This window comes from Salmo trutta, chromosome 2, assembly GCF_901001165.1.
Source record: "Salmo trutta chromosome 2, fSalTru1.1, whole genome shotgun sequence".
NCBI lineage: Eukaryota > Metazoa > Chordata > Actinopteri > Salmoniformes > Salmonidae > Salmo > Salmo trutta.
Genome location: NC_042958.1, coordinates 33,584,906 through 33,608,697, shown reverse-complemented (window position 1 = coordinate 33,608,697; position 23,792 = coordinate 33,584,906). Strand labels below are relative to the sequence as shown.

Sequence of the window (23,792 nt, the reverse complement as noted above, 5' to 3'; positions counted from 1 at the left end):
GCCAAATACATTTAAACTCGGTTTTTCATAAATCCTGACATTTAATCCTAGTAAAAATTCCCTGTCTTAGGTCAGTTAGGATCACCACTTTATTTTAAGAATGTGAAATGTCAGAATAATAGCAGAGAGAATTATTTATTTCAGCTTTTATTTCTTTCATCACATTCCTAATGAGTCAGAAGTTTACATACACTAAATTAGTATTTGGTAGCATTGCCTTTAAATTGTTTAACTTGGATCAAACGTTTCGGGTAGCCTTCCACCAAACTGTTCCTGGATGGTTGGGAGAAGTTGCTCTCGGAGGATGTGTTGGTACCATTTTTTATTCATGGCTGTGTTCTTAGGCAAAATTGTGAGTGAGCCCACTCCCTTGGCTAAGAAGAAACCCCACACATGAATGGTATCGGGATGCTTTACTGTTGGCATGACACAGGACTGATGGTAGCGCTCACCTTGTCTTCTCCGGACAAGCTTTTTCCGGATGCCCCAAACAATCGAAAAGAGAAAATGACTTTACCCCAGTCCTCAGCAGTCCAATCCATGTACCTTTTGCAGAATATGAGTCTGTCCCTGATGTTTTTCCTGGAGAGAAGTGGCTTCTTTGCTGCCCTTCTTGACACCAGGCCATCCTCCAAAAGTCTTTGCCTCACTGTGCGTGCAGATGCACTCACACCTGCCTGCTGCCATTCCTGAGCAAGCTCTGTACTGGTGGTGCCCCAATCCCGCAGCTGAATCAACTTTAGGAGACGGTCCTGACGCTTGCTGGACTTTCTTGGGGCGCCCTGAAGCCTTCTTCACAACAGTTGAACCGCTCTCCTTGAAGTTCTTGATGATCCGATAAATGGTTGATTTAGGTGCAATCTTACTGGCAGAAATATCCTTGCCTGTGAAGCCCTTTTTGTGCAAAACAATGATGACGGCACGTGTTTCCTTGCAGGTAACCATGGTTGACAGAGGAAGAACAATGATTCCAAGCACCACCCTCCTTTTGAAGCTTCCAGTCTGTTATTCAAACTGAATTAGCATGACAGAGATCTCTAGCCTTGCCCTCGTCAACACTCACACCTGTGTTAACGAGAGAATCACTGGTCCTTTTGTGGCAGGGCTGAAATGCAGTGGAAATGTTTTGGGGGGATTCAGTTCATTTGCATGGCAAAGAGGGACTTTGCAATTAATTGCAATTCATCTGATCACTCTTCATAACATTGCCATCATACAAACTGCGGCAGCAGACTGTGAAAATGTATATTTGTGTCATTCTGAAAACTTTTGGCCACGACTGTGCAAAGTAGATGTCCTAACCGACTTGCCAAAACTATAGTTTGTTAACAAGAAATTGGTTGAAAAACAAGTTTTAATTACTCCAAGCTAAGTGTATGTAAACTTCCGACTTCAACTGTAGGACAGGCACTTCAGAACAAACTTCCTTTTGATATTTTTTGGGACCATCTGTTGTTCCATGTATTGAGTCTGTTATTCAATGCGTTTCTGTTGGCTAATAGCAGTAGTGCCAAATTCAATGTTTCATCCAATAATTTTTTTATATATTTTTTGTTGATACCTTAAACACTATTATTGCACACAGAGTGTGTCCATGCAACTTATGTGACTTGTTAAGCACATTTTTACTCAACTTATTTAGGCTTGCCATAACAAAGTGGTTGAATACTTATTGACCCAAGACATTTTGGCTTTTAATTCTTTATTAATTTGTAAAAATGTCAAAAACATAATTCCACGTTGACATTATGAGGTATTGGGTGTAGGCCAGTGACTAATGTCAATTTAATCCATTCTAAATTCAGGCTGTAACAACAAAATGTGGAAAAAGGCAAGGGGTGTGAATACTTTCTGAACGCACAGTATATAGGGAAAAGGGTGCAATTTGGGACGCAGCCCTGCAGTCTATTTATTTTCCCTGTGCTGTGTGATCTCCAGGGAGCAGATGTGAGTGGTATCAGCGCCCCCATCCAGCAGCAGCAGCAGGCCACCAGGCCAGCCCCCCATCTCCGCCAGGGCCCAGTGAGGAAGATAACCCTGGCCAACCCCCCTGGAGGACAGCCCATACAGGGCCTGGTCACACAGGGGGACAGAGGGGGCCTGGGCAACAGGGTAGGTTGTTCACCCTCCTCACACTTAGCACCATTACCACCACTACACAAAATACATAAAAACATTTAAAATTTCCCAAATGACATCCTATTCCCTACATAGTGCATTACTTTTGACCAGAGCCATATGGGGTGCCATTTTGGACAGAACATGTGTTTCCTCTGATGAAATGATACAAAATTGTCTAATACTGTCATATTTGTTAAGGACAGGTGTTGTGTTTTGGATAGGAGTGGTACCTAGGTCTTTCATCTTAAATATAAATGTAAGAAATCCTCTGAGCACATTGCTATTCTCTATATGTTTTTTATACCTCTGGCATTCCCCTGCCATTTAGTAGGTTTACCATTTTGAGTAGCTCTAGTAATATGACAGGCCAGTATGCCAGGTATTGCAATGTTGACAAGCTGAGAGTCGGCGTGACACAGATGCTACACAGGGTCTCCTGGCATCTCTGCACGCCTGTCAGCAGCCCGCCGTCTCGGCGGACACCCTCAGCTCGGCGACGCTGACCGGGTGAGTCAGCCACCATGACGCCTGGCTGGTTCTCTTCTCCGTACTCTGGGGTCTTTCCCTGGATGCAGCAGATGCACACAGCGCGCAGGCAGCAGTCGTCATGGCTTGACGTTGATGCCGTATGTAGAAATATGATGAGTCAATCAAGAAAAAGCAGCTCAGCAGCCTGGAGGTGTTTGGGAAGATAGAAGGGAGGAAAACCATCCGGTTGTTGAATTTTCACTCATGCTGAAAAACAGTAGACCCTGGTAGATGTGTCAGACATCTCGTCTCCGCTCGGCTGGATACGGAATTAAAACATAAACATGCTTGCATAAGAGGTTCAAGCAGTTTTCTCTCTCTCTCTCTCTCTCTCTCTCTCTCTTTCTTCCCCCCCCCCCCCACCCCTTGCTTTCCTCTCTGCCTGGTACAGGTGGTTGTCCCGGGGCGTGGCAGAGCCAGAGGGGCAGCGGGGGCAGGAGGAGCGGGTCAGCTGGGGCGTGGCAGAGCCAGAGGGGCAGCGGGGGCAGGAGGAGCGGGTCAGCTGGGGTGTGGGCGCCTGATGCCCACCAGACAGAATCAGCGAGGGGCGGGGACGGGGGACAGCCAGGCCTGCACTGTGTCCATAGACGGCCTGTCTACATCCACCACGGACACGCAGCTCCAAAACCTGCTCAACTCCATCGGCCCCATCCAGGTATGCCCCCCCCCCCCCCCATGTCTGTGTCCCAAACAACACCCTATTTTCCACATATAGTGTGCTACTTTCAACCAGGGCCCAATATGGATGAGAGAAGTTTGAGATGAGAGTAGCAGCAACTGCCCTGTTCTAAACGCATGCTCTTCCCTTCTTCTGCTTATTCGGCTACAGATGTTCAAAATGCTGCCCCATCAGAGGAAAGCTATTGCCAAATTTCACAATCCCCAGCATGCCCTGAGTTTCCAAGTCAGCTTCAACAGGTAAATAAACCACTTTGTTTCACTCTCCCTTTTTAAAACCCACAAATCCTAATGAGGCCCATCTCTCTAAAATAGGGCCTACACCTAACGCCAAATTAGAACACTTACTCAACGAGACATCCTCCTTTTGTAACCATACAGGCATATGATAGATTTGTCACACATTGACGTGTCACTGATTGACGGCTGAAGCGAGCGGTAGAGGGAGGAGGCGAGCGCCCAGTGCGGGGACGTCGCGTCAGATGCTTATTCAACCTTGAGGCTCCCGTGTACAGCTCCTTCAGCTAGATGTAACCACGTCCCTATGGAACACTAACCTACACCGTACCCTCATCCTCCTCACAACAAGCACCCCCAACCGCCTCGCCTGCGGACTATCTACTGTGGAAATCCTCAGCACAACGCAGCATGTCTTTTTCTCCTCATGGTTGAATTGCGGTCAATGGGGGAGGTTCAATGCCGGTTTCATGTGACAATATGTTCACAGTCGCCGGTCTGGTGACGTTCAAACTGTGACAGAAGAAATCTGAGATATGAGAAAAGGTTTGAGTAAAAGGTTTGTGCATCGGGCACTTACGATAACAAGAAGTAGTGGCTGACACTGGATAATGGTTGCTCCCATCCTCAGCTCAGTTGTGAACACCATCGATATCAACAGTTAGAGAGAAGAGATCTGGAGATCTGCCTGTGTATAGGCTATCGTTTTTCTGAACAGGTGTTTTGGATTCGAGGAAAGCTACTGAGTAAAACAGGTGTAGAAGAGGAGCGAGGCTTGCCACTGTTGTTTCCCTTCTGGCAGTGCCATTTTCCTCCTATAGATGGCAGCATTTGATAATGATTGTGTACAGTATGGGGGTCTTTTTGGGTAGGGCCCTTCTCAAGCAGCGTTTAGTTTCTGGGTAAATGGCACTGCCTAGTGGAGAACATGTAGGATCGTATTAAAACCATTAACAAGAATTCTGGTCAAATGCAGTTTGAGGGTATGACGATGGGGATGATTCAAACTTACACATGCGTCAGGTAATGGTTCCATGGATTTTTGTTCGAATAGAATCTAGATTGACTGGCCATACAAAATATAGTAAGATCTTATTCCTAACATTTAAGACTGGATAACATGGATAATAGTGTCTATATGTGAGGTTTTCTTCTGACGTTAACTGGTAGACTGGTTCCATTTTCCTTCTCACTCTAAAGAGTCCATTTTGGCCGGTAGCATTACTTGATCATTGAGCTTTTTATTTAGTCTTTTAATTGGTTAAACACGAGTAGGCCGCCTACATTGGTGCGATCTCTAAATGGGTTTTAGACATTATTTTACTTTTCTGATGCACTCAACTTTAGTTTTGTATATTTTTTTAGTATATTCTGATTTCATTGGTACATGTCAGGTTTAGTGGGTGTGCTCCAGAATAAATTATCGTTACAAGTTCTATTTTAAAGATTTTTGATTGTCATGGTCCTTTGGGATAATGATTGAAATGCTGAGTATGGCTGGTAGGCTATAAAACTATGTCAACAATATCTTTCACAGATTGATTGGGAGAAGAAAGACCTTATGAAGCTTCCCGATTTTTGCAGGGTACATTTTTACATTGTAGCAGATTTGTTTAAGTTGCTATAAATTCATATTTATCTGTATTGGATTACTGATACAATGAATGTTGTTGGCCGATTTCTATTATGAAAACTATTGATATGGCTCATTTAGGAACAGTTGGAAGCCTGGTTTGGTCTGATTTGCATGACTTTCTGACTAGCTGATATTCATATAGAGCTATAATTTAATAGTAAACTTTACTTTTGATTTAATGGTAAAACAAGGATACTGGTTTGTTGTTTTTGTGTTTGGCCAGAGTTAAAAATGTCGTAGCAGTCTTGACAATCTCTTTGTAGTTTAGCATTCTGATAAGAACACCAAGCCGCAAAAGGAAAGAGGACGTTTGTGTTTTGTTTTACTTTCCAGAACAAATTGATTTCCAAACTCTTTCTATGCTGAGTGATTATCTAGATTAATGAACACATACATAACACACACACACACACACACAGGTCTTTTGATGTCATGAAGATGTTCCCTTCCTTCGGTAGTTCATTTGATTTAGTATTGATCCATTTCAGGTTTACGGAAACCTGGTGTCTGGTGCAGCAAAGTCCAATTTACTTCTGAAGACAACGTAGTACATTTCAGTGTTGCTGGATCACGGTCTAGTGAAGTTTTTCTTTTGAAAATATTGTTGACATTTCCTTGCTTCCAAAAGTGGCAAACCTCGAGTAATAAGATATGAGAATAGAACAGTCGCAGTATAATTACATTATTTTGTATATTTTCGTTCAAGTCGTTCAGAGCAATACATTTTCTGCTTCGGAAGGTGTGGGGGCAACCATTATCAGTGTATTAGTAATGTACATAACACCAAACAAGTAGAACTTTCACCGAATGTTTATCGCTGTTCCAAACTTTTTGAGTTCTCATTATGTGCTTTGTTGTATCAAGTTAACTTTTTATATATATCTATATAAAAAAAACTGATGTGTCCAGACTTGAATTATTCTACTAGTGTTTCATTTGTGTGTTGAACCGAAACTAAAGAGACCCTGGACCCCGTTTCTGTTCGTTGATATTTGAAGGCTTTTTTTTAAGGGGAAATAAATAAAATATGGCCTATATATATACCATGAAGATATGGGTATGTGAAGCCGATTTAACTTCTCCAGCCCACAACTTTGTCTGTGTGTCTAATGTCTATGTGTCTTGTGCTTTACGATGAAGCTCAATTCTGATGCAAGCTGTCATTCATTGTGATCTAATATTTTTCTTAAGGTATTGTTTCGTTTTTATCCCCCCTGGTATTGTTTCTTGCATTGACTCCCCTCCCTGTGCTGTGTTTTACCAAATCCTTTAACAATTGCCTGTTGCGCAATGAAACTTGGGATCTAGGTGTATCAGTAAGATGAGGTACTTTTTAACGTAGGTTACATATTTCCATTACATGCCAATTTGGTACAATAATATGCCATTATTTGTGGCAAGGAATCTATTGTAGTCATTTATTTGAGTGTACTTATTCATAGTATATATTTAATTACCCTCATCCCTCCAACACTCAGCACTGATAATTTATAAAGTATTTTAAATGCTAATAGTATTAGCTGTAAGTCTAAATCTTGCGGTTCCCTGCGAGACATAGAAGGGTACAGTTTTTAAGTGGTTTTGTTTGTCATTGTTCCCCTTTCGTGGTTTCACTTTGACTACTGACCTAGTTTTGTTTTGTTCCTTTTGTTTGCTTTTTCTAACTGTATTGAGTTTTAGTTCTGAATCCTATGGATTTTTGAAAGTATCGGCTATGCCATTTCAGTCACATTAGTATACGACATAAGTTATGTCTGGTAACGGAGAACAGGTTCATATTGGACCTATTTGTACCTTCTTTCTAAGGTATTTACTGCCAATGTACTTGCATGAACTTTATGATGAACATAATGATTTTTATGTCATCAGGTTTGGAGCACTCCTCTTTAGCGGTTTTAAATGTTGATGATTTTTTTAAAAGATGCACTAATTTAGATTTGAAACAAGATGTTACATAGTGTCTTAGTGATTGACCGATCTGCTCATATTGTCTTATTGTTTTTGCTATTGGTTATTTTATTTGAAATGTCTATGGTTTTCGCCCTGGAACATCCAGTGAACTGCTATGCTGCTTAAAATGTTATCATGGCCAAAACCCGTTAAACCTGAAGTTTAAAAGCTCTTCAAACGACTAACATTTCTTATTCTTCTCAGGTGTTCTGGATGGGATCCAGAAGCGCTTTGTGTTTTGCAGAACCACGGCTGAATAACCATAGTTGACTCCTTCTCTCCGTAATAGGTTGGATCCCGCCGACTGACACCTTGCGTCAATGCTAACACTGTTTGTTTGATTTGCAGGTCCTGTGAGAACACAATTGACAAATTTTTCCTCATCTTGATAATTCAGTCAATTTTGCAGCATGGTTTTGGACCTCAAACACCCTTGGCCAGACTTCTCCTTCTTCCAACCTCTTTTCCTGTAACCCTATTCCCCCCCCCCCCCCCCCAAACCTCCAAGGTTGGCGTTGACTCAGTTGAGGTGTGTTGTTACTGTGGTGGTTGTTGCTGCTCTTAACCCTCTGTATCAAGCAGGGGCCTTGCCTGGATTACCTTTGTTTGTTAGCCCAATGGATGGAGGTTAACATCTCTGTGACGACACCCGGGGGTCACAGATCAGACACACTTAAAGCCACTCGCTTCCACTCCACCCAACTCATGCCAGCTATGCTCGGCATTCAAATGTTTGGTTGGATCGTGGAAAAGGTACTACACTGATTTCTTGTGCGGTGTGATATTGTCAAGCACTGGGGGAAAAACGGACTTGAATCGTTGAAAGAAGTACCAATATGTATGTTTCACATTTGTGTTGGAAGACATGTTGATCCGTCAAGATTGTTCAACCCCAGAGTTTGTGATGCGATGTTGTTGTTTAAGAACTTCAGTGTTTTGTCCGTGAAATGTTTGCCTGTGATGCGTTTGTACACTGAATATTGATGCAACACGTTGAACAGTTAAAATGATTTTTACGAAATATACAAGCTACAATGTACATTGTTGAATAGTTAAGTGATTCTTACCTAAATAAACACTTTTAAATGTATTTCGTCTTTTGTTTTTCTTGAAATAACTTTCAGATTGAAGACTGTGGGGTGTCTAGAGTGATGAAGATAATAGTAATAGTATAAAGAGCTTACTAGAAGCAGATAAGAAATATGCTAAAGTTAGGCTTATAAACATATTTCTATGTTATTACCACTTCCTTTGAAGATTGTGGTTATGTACTCTTTCATGTGTTCTTTTGGGGCTCTGTGGCTTTTTCCAAGTTACTACCAAGCATCTACAGTGTTGCAGAGACACCTAGTGGTTGGTGGAAACATTAGATGCAACCCATCAAAACAGTTTCCACAAACATTTTTATGGAAACATCCATTTTCAAGCAGCCATAATTTAATCTGCCATTGCGGCAACATAACCCCTATGAAACCAAGTTGTGTTTTCAGAAATGCCAGATGATTGCTCATGTTGCAAATGTCACCTTATTGTTGAAACGGTTGTTCAAACTGCAGCAGGCAGCAGTCAGACATGAGGCCTACACCGGGATTAGAGGGCTTTATTTACCTGCTCTGTGGAATGCTTTGGCTCAGCCGCTTTTGTATCTGCCAGAGACCCAAGGTCAACGCTCTGGAGGAGACGTGCCACATTGTCCCTCCCAAGTTTCCACCTCACAATATCAACAACAACACACAATGTAGGTGACTCGAGAGAAGGAAGTGAAATTCCTAGTCGTGTTGCAACAGTGTTCAGACTTCAGAAACCTTGCAGTGGCCCTACCTCTTTTTGGAGACTTAAGGGGTATTTACTCTTTACCCCCATCCCCCATTTTTATTTTAGTCTTTGTTTGCTCTTACTCTCTGCTCAGTATAAGATGTAGAGCGCTGCTCAGTAGTACAGCATTACACATCAAATCAAATTTTATCGGTCACATATATACACATTTAGCAGATGTTATTCTGGGTGTAGTGAAGTGTTTGTGTTCCTAGCTCCAACAGTGCAGTAATATCAAACAATACCCAAGAATGACAAATAAAAAACATGTTTTTAGAAATGTTAGCAAATTTATAACAAATAAAAAAACATCACATTTACATAAGTATTCAGACCCTTTACTCAGTACTTTGTTGTCTTGGGTATGACGCTACAAGCTTGGCACCCCTGTATTTGGGGAGTTTCTCCCAGTTTTTTTTCTGCACATCCTCTCAAGCTCTGTCAGGTTGGATGGGGAGTGTCACTGCACAACTATTTTCAGGTCTCTCCAGAGATGTTTCATCAGGTTGAAGTCCGGGTTCTGGCTGGGCCACTCAAGGACATTCAGAAACTTGTCCCTATGCTAACTCCTGCATTGTCTTGGCTATGTACTTAGGGTCTTGGTCCTGTTGGAAGGTGAACCTTCGCCCCAGTCTGAGGTACTGAGCGCTCTGGAGCAGGTTTTCATCAAGGATCTCTCTGTATGTTGCGCCGTTCATCTTTCCCTCGATCCTGACTAGTCTCCCAGTCCCCACCAATGAAAAATATCCCCACAGCATGATGCTACCACCACCATGCTTCACCGTAGGGATGGTGCCAGGTTTCCTCCAGACATGATGCTTGGCACTCAGGCCAGAGTTCAATCTTGTTTTCATCAGACCAGAGAATCTTGTTTCTCATGGTTTGAGAGTCCTTTAGGTGACTTTTGGCAAACTCCAAGTGGTCTGTCATGTGTCTTTTGCTGAGGAGTGGCTTCAATCTGGCCACACTACCATAAAGGCCTGATTGGTGGAATGCTTCAGAAATGGTTGTCCTTCTGGAAGGTTCTCCCATCTCCACAGAGGAACTCTAGAGCTCTGTCAGAGTGACCATCGGTTTCTTGGTCACCTCCCTGACCAAGGCCCTTCTCCCCCGATTGCTCAGTTTGGCCAGGCGGCAAGCTCTAGAAAGAGTCTAGGTGGTTCCAAACTTCTTCCATTTAAGAATGATGGAGGCCACTGTGTTCTTGGATACCTTCAATGCTGCAGAAATATTTTGGTACCCTTCCCCAGATCTGTCCCCCGACACAACCTTGTCTCGGAGCATTACAGACAATTTCTTCGACCTCATTGCTTGGTTTTTGCTCTGACATGCACTGTCAACTGTGGGACCTTACAGGTTTGTGCCTTTCCAAATCATGTCCAATCAATTAAATTTACCACAGGTGGACTCCAATCAAGTTGTAGGAACATCTCGAGGAGGATCAATGGAAACAGGATGCACCTGAGCTCAATTTCGAGTCTCATAGCAAAGGGTCTGAATACTTATGTAAATAAAGTATTTGTTTTTTATGTTTTATAAATTTGCAAAAATGTATAACCTGTTTTCACTTTGTCATCATTGGGGTATTGTGTCTAGATTGATGAGGAAAACATTTAATTTAATCAATTTTAAAATAAAGCTGTAACGTAAATCATGTGGCTATATAGACCTTTTTATTACCGTTGATTCAGGTTAATATGCCTACCGCACTTTATTCAAGAGGATTTGATCTCTCAGTTTAGTATTGGTGATCAGCCTCTGAAAGTCATCATTTATTTTCTGTTACCTTTCGGTTAAACACTTTATATGAAAGGGGGTATACATAACACTATATGAAACCACCTTTTGAGTGTTTCAGTATTAAGTATCATTCATAACACATTAATTCAACATAACTCATAAGTCCCCTCAAATAAAACATTATTCATCCATTTTACAACTGAAATGTGTATTTTTAGTGTCACAGTACCCAATCTCCTGAAACACTTCACATAACCAGTTAGGAGCAGCACAGGGTCAGCCTTAAAGGGGTACTTTGGGATTTTGTCAATAATACCCTTTATCAACTTCCCCAGAGTCAGATGAACTCATTGATACCATTTTTATGTCTCTTGAGTGCAGTTTTAAGGAAGTTGCTAACTAGCGTTAGCGCAATCACTGGAAGGCTATGGTATATACCAGAATGCCAGCAGTTACCATAGACTTCCAGTCAATGCACTAACATTAGTTAGCAACTTCCTTCAAACTGCACACAGACATGAAAATGGTAATCACGAGTTCATCTGACTCTGGGGAAGTAGATAAAGGGGCTTCATTTCCAAAATCCTGAAGTATCCCTTAAAGACATTACCCCTATAACAGTTAAGAGGGTTAAATGCCGTGCTGAAGGCCACCATGGCAGTAGGGGATGGCACCAGCCCTGGGTGTGTTATCTTTCAAATACATAAGCTAGCTGTGCTTGATTGAGCTTTCCTGGCGCAATGGAATAGTCACTAAAGTGCAACCCCCACCTGACCCTCTGGCACTTCAGGAAGGCTCATTGAAAAGCTCCCAGTAGTTGAAAGATTTCAAATAATATTTGATCCCAGGTCTGGATGCCACCTGATCAATTGTTTGCTGCTGTAATGCTGTGGTAAGCATATTTAGCTGAGACCTGAAGCCTTATATTAGATCCACAAACTAATGCCTAACCCTACCCTTGAACTCAGCAGGCTAACACAGTCTTGTGGTACGCAAGAGACCCGGGTTTGAACCAACATAATTAGTAACAGCAGCAACCATCTGGCTTAATCCTTCCAGATTATTTTATTTACGGAACTTTTTTGAACACTAATGAAGAGGGACTTTTATTTTGAAGACCCTTTATGAAGGATGTTGAATAAATCTTGTATGAATAAAACTGAAATGTAAAAGGTGTTATGAATGCCTTATGCATACCACCTTCATGTAAACAAGTGTTACCAACCTTCCTCACCTGGTGTGTTTGTGGAACGCATTCCTAATATTGAGTTGCACCCCCCCTCCCCTCCCTTTTGCCCTCAGAACAGCCTCAATTCATCGGGACATGGACTCTACAAGATGTCCAAAGCGTTCCACAGGGATGCTGGCCCATGTTGACTCCAATGCTTTCCACAGTTGTTTCAAGCTGGTTGTCCTTTGGGCAGTGCACCATTCCTGATACACACAGGAATCTATTGAGCATGAAAAACCCAGCAGCGTTACAGTTCTTGACACAAACCGGTGCACCTGGCACCTACTACCATACCCCGTTCAAAGGCACTTCAAATGTTTTGTCTTTCCCATTCACCCGCTAAATGGCACACATACGCAATCCATGTCTCAATTGTCTCAAGTCTTAAACATCCTTCTTTAACCTGTCTCCTCTCCTTCATCCACACTGATTGAAGTGGATTTAATAAGTGACATCAATAAGGGATCATATCTTTCACCTGGATTCACCTGGTCAGTCTGTCATGGAAAGTGCAGGTGTTCTTAATGTTTTGTAAACTCAGTTGCCTTCAGTAAGTATTCACACCCCTTGACTTTTTTCACATTTTGTTGTGTTACAGCCTGTATTTAAAGTTGATTCATTTTAGATTGTGTGACACTGATCTACACATACATACTCCACAATGTCAAGGTGGAATTTTGTTTTGAGAAATGTTTACAAATTATTTACAAATTAAAAGCTGAAATGTCTTGAGATAAGTATTCAACCCCTTTGTTATGGCAAGGCTAAATATGTTCAGGAGTAAAAATGTGCTTAACAAGTCAAATAAGTTGCATTTACTTACTCTGTGTGCAATAATAGTGGTTAACATGATTTTTGAATGATCACCCCATCTCTGTACCCCACACATACAATGAATTATCTGCAAGCTCCCTCGTTCAATTAGTGAATTTCAAGCACACATTCAACCACAAAGACCAGGGAGATTTTCCAAAGCCTCACAAAAAAGAGCACTTATTGGTAGATGGGTAAAAAAATTAAAAAAGCAGACACTGAATAATATCCCTTTGAGAATGGTGAAGTTAATCATTACACTTTTGATGGTGTATCAATACACCCAGTTGCTACAAAGATAGGGGCGTTCTTCCTAACTCAGTTGCTGGAGAGGAAGGAAACCGCTCAGGGCACTGAAGGAATACTGCGAAAAATATGTCAAAGAAATTCACTTTTTATCCTGAATTCAAAGCATTATGTTTGGGGCAAATCCAACACCAAACAACACTGAGTACTACTCTTCATATTTTCAAGCATCATGTTATGGATATGCTCGTCGTCGGCAATGACTGAGTTTTTTTTAGGATAAATATAAACTAAATAGAGCTGAGCACATGCAGACAGAATCCTAGAGCAAAACCTTGTTCAGTCTGCTTTCCAACAGACACTGGGAGACAAATTCACCTTTCAGCAGGACAATAACCGAAAACTCAAAGCCAAATATACACTGGAGTTGCTTACCAAGACGACATTGAATCTTCCTGTGTGGCCTAGCTACAGTTTTGACTTGAATTGCCTTGAAAATCTATGGCAAGACTTGAAAATGGCTGTCTAGCAAAGATCAACAACCAACTTGACAGAATTTGGCAAGTTTTTAAAAGAATCATGGGAAAATATTGTACAATCCAGGTGTACAAAGCTCTTAGAGACTTACCCCAAAACACCCACAGCTGTAATCACTGCCAAAGGTGATTCTAACATGTATTGAATACTTATCTAATCAACATATTAGTGTTTTATTTGTCATTCATCTTTTAGAAAATGTAGAATTTTTCTTCCACTTTTACATTAGTATTTTGTGTAGATCATTGGGGGGGAAAGAAAATTACATACATTTTAATTCCAATGTGTAACAACAAAATGTTTTAAAAAATCAAGGGGTTTAAATACTTTCTGAAGGCACTGTTTATGTCAAATATATGTCATATATGATGCATGCCAAATTACCATTGCACCACTTTCTCAGCTAGAGCCTTTTATAGAACAAGACCAGCAATTTAGCATCAGCCATCTCACCTACAGTTTAGTCTCCTGGGACATTCTACCAATTTACCTAAAGTTATATTCCTTCCTATATGCTGCTGGTCCGTCTTTTCTACTCACTCCTTTATAGGAATATTAAATAAAGAATATTTAGACAGTTGAGAAGGTCAATGTGACGTTTTTAATCGTGATGGTGTTGCACCCCAGATTGAATTCATGGAGAGATGACGCTTGTTTCCCTTTGCTCTGTCTGTCGCCTGTGTACGGAAACATTTCAAATGCCTGATCCACATGGTGTCGCACTTGTACACGTTAACAGATTGACTAAAGACCGTTTTTATTGTGTAGAGTCCAAATCTGCGGATTTCATTCCTATCAATCGGTGCCATCGATTTGATTAATATCGATAATCGAATGGGTAATGATGACCAGAAGATAGAGACTTTGAAGGTTGACATGTTCAATAGCTTTTACCTTAAATATAAGCGAAATAATGTGCCAGCCTATCTTTCAGTTGTATGACCATGTGTAAAGTAAATCTTGACTTCTAAACAATGTGTAGACTAGGTTCTTCAGCGTGATGAGGACTGCAGCTAGAAAGACTTCCAATAACTCGCCATTGTCTGAGGACATCAGTCGTTGTTTCTTGAATTGACAAGCATTTGTGTATTGTGTGGCAGTGAAATCTTCATAAGCAGTCAGGTCATTGAGCAAATATCTGATTTAACGACGTTTCCTGTAAATGGATTTGCCGCTATGCTCACAGTCTGCAAGCAGTTTTAGGGCTAACAAACACGGTTCTGTTTAATCTGTCTGCAAGTTTTTCAGAAGTTATTTGCGAAAGGCTAACCTCGTTAAATGTGACATGGGGTCTCTACATTTCGCAGGCAGACATTGGGCAGTTCAAAGCAGAGGAATCCCTGCACTTTTACCTCAATATGTTAAACTTCACATTTCATTTGAGAAAAAAATCAACGTAACTCATAGCTATATAGAACTATTCCATGGGTTGAGTCAAAAACGCGCGTAACTCGAATTTTAGAAATGCATTGGTGTCAAAATGAGATTTGCGCCAAGGTTATGCAATTGAAGCAGCATTTCGAATTCTAGATTTTAGTGGAAGTAATATTAATTTCATTTTGATAGTCTTTTCTTATGGACCCAGAATGTCAATTTACAAGAGCTACTGGAAAAAGACATGTAACAACTGCAGGTTTGAATATTTTCTTTATCTCATTTTGTAATAAACATATAAATAATAAACTCTAGACATTTTTGACACATCGCCCTGTTATGAAAGTTAACTGGAACGCTATTATATACTATCCAAACTGTGCATCTGCCGCATGTTATTTCTATAAAACTATTTCCCTATTACAAAATATGAAAAGAAAAATACATTTTAGTACATTTACAGGAGTTACTTTTTAATTTATTCAACGAAACGTTTTGTTCTGTACTACTTAAACTGTTACTGAATTGTCAGAATGTGCATTTCAAATTTTCTAAAAGAAAAATTGAAAAAAGAAATACAACAAAAGCTGAGGAAATAATTATACGAGGCAGAATATCTGTCCCAATCTGACAATTTAAATGAAACGTTTTCAAAATAATACAATTCTTAATAAACAAAACAGTACAAGATTTCCAAGACTTTTCCCAACTATTTAAATTAAAATATATTCTCGTATCTTACACTATTTCAAATAACGAAATGTGATTCGGTAACGATCTGTCAAAATCAAATTTACAATTCTGTGTATAAAAATATAATTTATGGACCCCCACGAAGTTTGTTTATCCCCAAAATATATCAGTCAGTAGCACATAATATGCACAGAACATTGCAACCTGTCAAAACGTTTGCTCCTTTTACATGGTCTTCTTTTTCTTTGTGGTTTACTTGGAGATATACAAAAATAGATTCTGCACAATTTTGCTGGTCACACCGTTTTAGGATCCATCCGTGTGATACCAGCCAGTTCACATGAGAATAAATTATTCAAAGAAAACTTTTAAGGCTCCATTCATTCTTTAAAAGGGACACACATGTACAAGTCACTGAAATAAATATCCCAACTTCGCTGGGGGCTTTGTATTTTTCATTCTACTATTGTTTATTGTCTTATTTTGCTTTGCTTCAACTTGAGTTTATTGACATCCCCAGTGGGTGAAGCGCGTGGCTATCCAAGAGCCACGTTCCTAATTGATATAGAATTTTGGAGTACCAGTGCACTCCGTCCTCATGTAAGGTGGCGTTGGACATGGAGTAGTCTTTCGGGGATAGCAACGAGGACAGCCAGTAGCTCAGTCTGACAGGTGCAAACGCCCAGTGCGCTAGATTATGGTCTTCAATTACCGCGTAACATGACGCAAGCACCTGATCAACAACGATGGTTCCTTGAACAGTCACCGGAGCAAAGGACCCCTCGTGCTCCTCCATGTAAATCCGTCCCACGGTGACCGACTTCAGTTGGTTATGCAAATCATCAAAGACAACCACCTTTTGTCCAGGTTTGACTTTGCTCGCAAATACTGCTGACATGCTGTGGAGATCATCCGTTGAGTTGTTGACCACGAAGAGGAGATGTGCAGCAGTCAGGGTAATTTTCTGAGCCGGTTCTTTAGTCTCTATCACATAAAATACTCGTCTAGTTGACGAGTCCTGGTCCATGAACATGATGAAGTCGCTGTATGCGAGGTCCCCATCACTGTTGGCACCTAGCACTTTGTCGCCAACTCTGAGGTTTTTCACTGCCTTCCTGCTTCCATCTTTGAGAGTCACCGAAGCGGTGCCTGGGAAGCAGCCGCCTGATTTGGCAGCAACTGAGTTTTCTGTTGAAATAAAATATTGTATTAGTGATGGTGAATATGATTGTAAATATACATTATATTCATATACTAGGCTATTTTATCTCCCCGTGAAAGCAGGACACGTTTTGGGCTCACCACTGTGGAACATATGCAGCCTATAGTGCATGTGCCTATAGGTCTATGAATGAACCACTGTCACATATAAGCCTATTGGCTATATCCACACGTTTTAAAGAAAAGAGGAATGAAAATTGTGATTTTGGTCCATATCTCTCATTAAAACGAATTTTAACTCAACATCATAGAGATTGCATTGTATGTTCCCGCATATAAAACATGGTGCCATATGCTTTCATTTGGCATAACGTGAATGTGGAACTACTTCACACAAAAACGTATTGGTTGCTTCTCATTGTGTGAGATGAGAAAACTGAAAGCTCTGGCTCCTCAAACGTTAATTAAAAACCAATAAAGAGCTGACATTGTCATTCTAAATCAGCTTGTGGACAGAGCCACTCTTGGAAAAGAACATTTACGCCTTTCCCAGCTACTCTTCCCATATTTGCTCAGGTGCAGAAACCTCTACGTGACAATTCACACACATAGCCTACTCAGAAAAAACAAGAGCGCCGCAAACACTATTTACCCAGTGGAGCCACTTTTCCAAGCCTCTCAAGACGTAGATTTGAATTTAAATGAGGACCCAGACTCTAAATGCTTGCAGTCGACCAACATCAATGTCCCTTCTTTTTACCACTTCTCCCCTGCTTTGTTGTCAATCTTGATGACAATAATTCGGGTCTTGGGACTGGGAGAACTCTTCACATTCCGATCTCCAGGATCAGTCAGTAAACACACACATCCACAGAATAGAACCGTCCCGCTCTGAATTTATGCATCTAATCTTCTTTTAAGATTCCGAGGCATGAAATAAGGTGACAATTGAAAACCAGATTTGCCCCTAACGAATTCAACTTTGCTAAGTCCAAATCCCTTTGGTAAAGTCACATGACCTCTAATGACACGGACTATATGATCTCAACGCGTGTGTGTTGCATTTTAAATCTAAGATTTTTCCATTCAATTCTAAACGAATATGTGCTCCACAGGAAGAATAGGCCTACGTTGATTTCCAGAAGGTTTTTAGGAAAATCAAGAGATGATTTTAACCCAAAAGATTTGTCTAAAGTAGGCCGATTTTGGTCAAATTCATTAAGCTGCACATTTTCACGGCCAACACTGACGCAAACATAGGCCTAGAATAGATGATTTCGATCGACAGATAATAATCTAAACATGTAATGTATTTAGTTCAACTCAAATAGCCTTCTCTTGACCTGCAGTGGTTTTGAATTCCATAGCCTATCAGTTGAACAATGAAAATACTTTTTTCCATATATGCAATGGTATTTTATGAGTGTGGGAATATGTTTTGTGATATAAATGGTCGTGGTTCCATCGAAGAGACAGTGTGGGGCGATATAAGATCATAAAATAGCTGATATGCATTAACAATGAACAAGCAGCAAATACACATATAAATAACACGACTACTATGAAATACACATATAAATATATATTAAATATGGATATGAAAGGATAAAAGATCACGACATAACGACTGTTAATAACAACAGAACAGCGAGAGGACACATTGTGTAGAATTCTGACCTAGAAGGGGGTTGCCTAACGAGATAGCATCAAATAACATCATAGTTGTTTATTTCATTCCAATAATAAATGTTAATTCATTATCTAGCTGGAGTAGCCTATATTGTAAAAAAATATATATATACAAAAAAATGTATAATGAGGCGGAAAACGTTATCACGTTTTCCAAGATATTGGATCTTTCCCATTCACGTTCGTTTTTGATGTCAGTGATGGCTACCAACATCTTTTTGACTTGACACCCTACCTGCTTTGACAGAGCAGTGGATGTGGGCCTTGGACTCGTAGTAGACCCAGTCGAACCCAGCCTCCACTGCTAGTCTGGACAGCGTGCCGTATTTGCTCTTGTCTCTATCGGAGGTCGTGATATCCACTGCCCTTCCCTCGTAGTGTAGCGACTCTTCGAAATGGTGCCCATCCTCGTCCCAGCCCTCGGTGACGCGGAGCTTTACCCCTGGCCACTGGTTCATGACAGAGATAGCCAGGGAATTCAGCTTGTCTTTACATCTCTGGGGGAAGGAGCATGGAAGTTAGTCTATTAAGATATATCAAATTCACTAATCATGCTCACCAGATGCCAATACCCTCCTGTAGGCTATATCAGGCCTGGGTATTAAGCCTACATTAGGCTCACATTTGATATATGATATTTAAGTGTTATGTTCCAGACAGCGTATATTCATTCATTGGCTCTTGATCTTAAACTTAATTCACAAGCCTGAAGGTATGTGATTTTGTAGATGCATGATTGGAGGCCAAAACAATTATCCTATAGAGTTAACATGATATAGTTCGCCTTCATATCTGCACTTTGTGGACCAGAGACCAGGATTGATCTGAAACAAGGTACACACACCACCATCACAACACTGGTTTATGGATGACATAATACAAATCACTCAAATAGTTAACATTTCACATCCCATTACATCTGGGGAACCAGACTATTCCACACTAAAGTTCCTCCATCTATTGTCCTAGATAGTGATGCGATTGGATATATGCCTCCACACAACAATGGGAATGGTTTGTTTGAATAAGCTCGAATATTCTGTGTGAAGAGCAGAGTCAGAGGGCACAATGTCAGATAGAGAAGCTTGTGATGAAAAATTGATAAGGCATTGCATTCGCTTCACTGGCCTAAAACATATAGATTTGGTCCTTGGAAAGATGCGACCGCTCAATGGCCTATTTGTACTCTCTCCCAATATGCTACAACGTGATAGACTCTGTCCAATAAAACAAAATGCTGGAATGAATTACATATTTGAAATGCATCGGAATTGAAAAACATATATAACTATATTGAAAGCAAGAGTCTTTAGTAAGACGTGTGTTTTATTTGAATAAATAACTGATATTGAGTAGTCCTTTTATAACTGAGTTATAAAACAGTTGTCTTATATTGGAATGCTGCACTTCCTAACCTATCTAGGGACCCTTAGTGGAGATGCTTGGCCTTCTCCAAGACAACTCTGCTCGACACTTAACCAATATGTCAAATAAAACATTACAAAGAGTCTTTTCACCGCAACCAGAGGGAACGTTTCATTATTCTTGTCCCGCAAGTTCTTGGGACGTGACAGGACTACTCAACTGGAGGTGATTTGGTTTTCTTCCCTAAAGGGCTAACTATCTGTATAGAGCTAGTACCCCCCTCCCCACACACACACATCCCTAGCATGGGCCACCACTCTCCATCCTCTTTCGTTTGTTGGTAAGGATCCCCAATGCTGGTCATATGGTTAGCCTACCAGTGATATCGCAATTAGCCTAACCTGTCTTTCCTGCGAGACGTCAAAACAAACCAATATACTCGCACTTGTAGCAGGCAGTGGGTAGAAAAATGCAAAGGGACCATGCCAAAAAAACCTTTCCTGCACATTCTGAGTAGGACTGCCGGAGCCAAGAGCCGTGAAGCCTAAACTATTTATTAATTCATTGGGTCGTGTGCCGCAAATCCAGCCAAATTCTGTTCAACCACCGTGAAGCCCAGCAGGATCTCTCCGCTGGCGCTTTGTCCTCAGACTAAAAGTTTTTCAACAAGCCTCGCCCGCAGTCTGCCTCTTAATCTTCTCACAAATGAATTGGTTAGAGGAAACACTTATCATGTACCTGTCAGTGCAAACCACCCGCTGGTCCGTCTCAATTTCGCTTCGTTTGTGTGGCTATATTCAGTTCCCATTAAGCTGTGCTCGCTACAGACGACCATGTGACGTTTTTATTCGCGACAGAAACGTCCGGGACTGCTTCGCTAAAAATGTCTGTAAAGCGACGACCTCGTTAACTTTCGCCGAATGAACTGTCTTTGTAGTTGTTAGGGGGCTGCTTGGTTAACCCGCTTACTCAAAATGAGTCGGCGCAGCCAGGGGACATCACGCTTTTATAGTCGTCATCACTTTAAATGGAGTATGATTTACATAGGGAACCACAACAGACAGACGTCTAATCCCCATTGAAATTACACTTTGTTTAAACAATTGTGAGACTGAGCTCTATTCCAGCTAGGAATCCATCCCATAGTTTACAACTGTCAGTGCACCTGTGCACCCACAGTGCGTCAGCGCCTTCTCCACGACAGCCCGCTGGAGTGACCTTTACGCACAACAGCCATTCAATATAGAAGATGGCAACATATTCTAGATGCTAACCATTAGCTCTTCATATTATTCAGATACTACGTTCGTAGGCTGTAACAATCTCTCTAACTCATGATGTGGTTGCAGGTGCATCTCGTCGTTAGGGCTACGCAGTGCGCCACTAAACAGCACATACTTTAAGTACTCCATACTTAACACATGTTTTGTCTGTTGAACTTTGTTTATGCGTCCTCTTCTCATTGACCAAAGGTCATAAATTCAAATGCTCCCGCATAATGTAGGCTGGATGTCAGGTCGTGTTAAATGAATGGAGGGAGGGGGCATATTCCCACGGGGATGTTTGTCTATGAGCCTCCTTTTGCCTTGCCTGGTCTATATCTATAGCAAATATGTAATATTTAAAATATTTCACCTTTCTATGAATTATAGCCTAGCACAAAGTATAAAACAGTGAGCTTATTTTGCTATTAATATGTTGTTGTTTTTGTAAATGGTTTGGCGCATTTTTTTATGCAGTGATAACATAATACACCAAAATACATCCTCGACTTTCAGACCAATAAAGAAGGACGGTAAATGGAGATGAAAGCGCACGGTGTGTCAAAAAAGTGGAGTCTTTGGCACAATTCCCTGTTCAACCACATCTTTAACTGGCAGTGGCCGGAGGGCTATAGACAGAATAGAAGGTTATATCTCTCACTCTAGCCTCCATTTGAAGTGTGATAACGTATAGGCTATATTAGAGGAAGGGAAGGGAGCGTTTAGAGATATGTTGAGACTGCACGCAGGGCAGGGTGAATATTTAATCTAAGCTCGTGCCCATGTCGCGGTACACGGTTCAGGGAGTCTGGCGCGCGCGCCTCCATCATCACACTCCTTCAGGTTCAGTGGCATTTTAAGGTGGCCGGACTGAAGTAATAGAAGTTCTTATTAAAATAGCAACGCAGCATTTGCAAAATACTTGCAACAGACACCCAATATAGGCTAACAGCAGGTGGAAATCAAGTAACCCCATGGGTGAGAGAAACGTGCTTTCCAGACTGCATTTCTGATCGATATGTTTATGGACAGTGCAAGATAGCCACCCAGAATCGTATAAAGAAATCACAGACAAGGATTCGACAGAGGGAAATCTGATTCACAGAAATTACAATGCTTGTTTGCCACTAATGCAGCCTTTCCAAAGGAAATGCATTACCGGAGGCGCAGTCGGTGCAGCTTGCTATATCATTGCACTAATTGGCCGCGTTCCACCCATTTTTTAAGTAGTGATAGTGTTCATAACATTCTCAAAGAAATGTCAATGTCTTCATGGGCCGATAAACACTATACTGCGAAAGGGTGAATAACAGTATGCAAGAAAATGTCTGAATGCGCCAACCATGCATACATAAAGCCACTGTTTTAGTCATATGCCAGATCAGATGACTGAAATTAAAGATTTAAAACAAGATGTAATCTAAATCTTAACGGTGCAATTGCGGAATATGCGAATGTATAGTATTGCATAGATAACCGATGTGCGTCTGCACAAGGCCTTGATACAAATATAGATATGAGAGGACCACATAAATATTTCAAATAAACTGCCACAATCATGAAGGCCGAGTGTCCTACTGGTCTGCCAGTATGTCATGTCTCTGGTTTGATTATGAAAGCCTTACCCATGCAGGACCTAATCAAAAGTGCAATGCTCTGAGATTGAAACGGAACCTTTTCACACATCTACAAAAAAAAATACAGACTTGAAACCTAAATATGTATATGTATTTGTTTGTGGTACGCAATCATCATCCAATGTGAAAGGTTATGTTACACAGTGTCCTAAAAGATGCGAGGCATTAAAAAGGTAGACTATTCATTTTACCTGAGTCATGAGCCGGTCCGCACCGGTGTTCTCTTCATCCTTAAAGATAATGTCAGTATTGTAATTGGGAGTCAGTTCTTTAAATCGCTCGGAGTTCCGCGTGATCTTGCCTTCGTATCTGCCACTGGCCCCTAGGGTCTTCTCCGCGACGTTTGGGATGAACTGTTTGTACGCAAGAGGTGTCAGCTTCTTCGGATGTCTTCTCCTACCGTAGCCCCTGCCCGGTCCACAGCCCATCCCAGAGGACACCAAGGACAAGCAGATTAACCCGACCAGAACGATTCTCGTCAACAGCAGCATTTCGTCCATAAAATCTAAATTACTCGGAGCCTCAGTGTGTTATCAACCAGCGGCCGTTTGTTTCTATATCTCTCCTCCTTCTCGCGCCGCTGCTTCCACAATGTCCTTGTCTCCTCCTCTAGTTCGTCTGTAGGCTACGGTGCCCCCCGATCACTACCGTGGCAGGTGCGGAAATGAACGCCTCTGCAAAATGATAACGGAACACATCGAAGGAGAGACGTTGCTGCGTGGGTAAAAAGTGAGAAAATGAACAACGGAATCTCTGCGCAGTCGAGCTACAGCCGCTTGTGCGAGCAGACCGCGTTTACTGCTATGTATTATAGCACCGATCTATGGCAGGGGAGGGACCTGATTGGTTCGCCTAGACAAACCCTTCTGATGTTATCACACAAAAGAGTAAAACAATCTTTAAAGATTTTTTCTACGTGAAGGGTGGGTTTAGGGGAGGGGCTGCACTCCATGGGAAAACATAAATTACACCTTTTCTCTCTCCTCTGTTCCTAAAGCGATTCCCAGTTGAGGAAAAACCCAACTCGTAGCCTATAGGCCTATGTTGTTATGTTATGTGACTTAATGTGGGTGATTCGA

The 23,792-nt window shown here is 41.2% G+C and overlaps 2 protein-coding genes across 6 annotated transcripts in view; one reads left to right on the top strand and one right to left on the bottom strand.

Moving 5' to 3' along the window:
* Positions 1 to 8,240, top strand: part of LOC115154269 (RNA-binding protein 33) — a 50,594-nt gene extending 42,354 nt beyond the window's left edge. For 4 of the 5 annotated variants that reach the window (XM_029700328.1, XM_029700336.1, XM_029700345.1 and 1 more), the window contains exons 16-19: positions 1,939 to 2,112; positions 3,041 to 3,304; positions 3,479 to 3,567; positions 3,709 to 8,240. In XM_029700328.1, the coding sequence (XP_029556188.1) occupies positions 1,939 to 2,112; positions 3,041 to 3,304; positions 3,479 to 3,567; positions 3,709 to 3,757 (576 nt within the window). In that variant the 3' untranslated portion in view covers positions 3,758 to 8,240. Of the gene's footprint in view, positions 1 to 1,938; positions 2,782 to 3,040; positions 3,305 to 3,478; positions 3,568 to 3,708 lie in introns of those variants that run through there. The other variant, XM_029700354.1, reaches the window with a different exon arrangement.
* A 6,920-nt stretch (positions 8,241 to 15,160) lies between these two features.
* Positions 15,161 to 23,478, bottom strand: LOC115154264 (sonic hedgehog protein A). Its single transcript, XM_029700307.1, has 3 exons — positions 22,905 to 23,478; positions 18,685 to 18,946; positions 15,161 to 16,787 (listed from the first exon to the last, which is right to left on the bottom strand). Exons 1-3 carry the CDS (start codon positions 23,211 to 23,213, stop codon positions 16,093 to 16,095), a joined length of 1,266 nt encoding a protein of 421 aa, XP_029556167.1. The 5' UTR covers positions 23,214 to 23,478; the 3' UTR covers positions 15,161 to 16,092.
* Between the last annotated feature and the right edge of the window lie 314 nt (positions 23,479 to 23,792).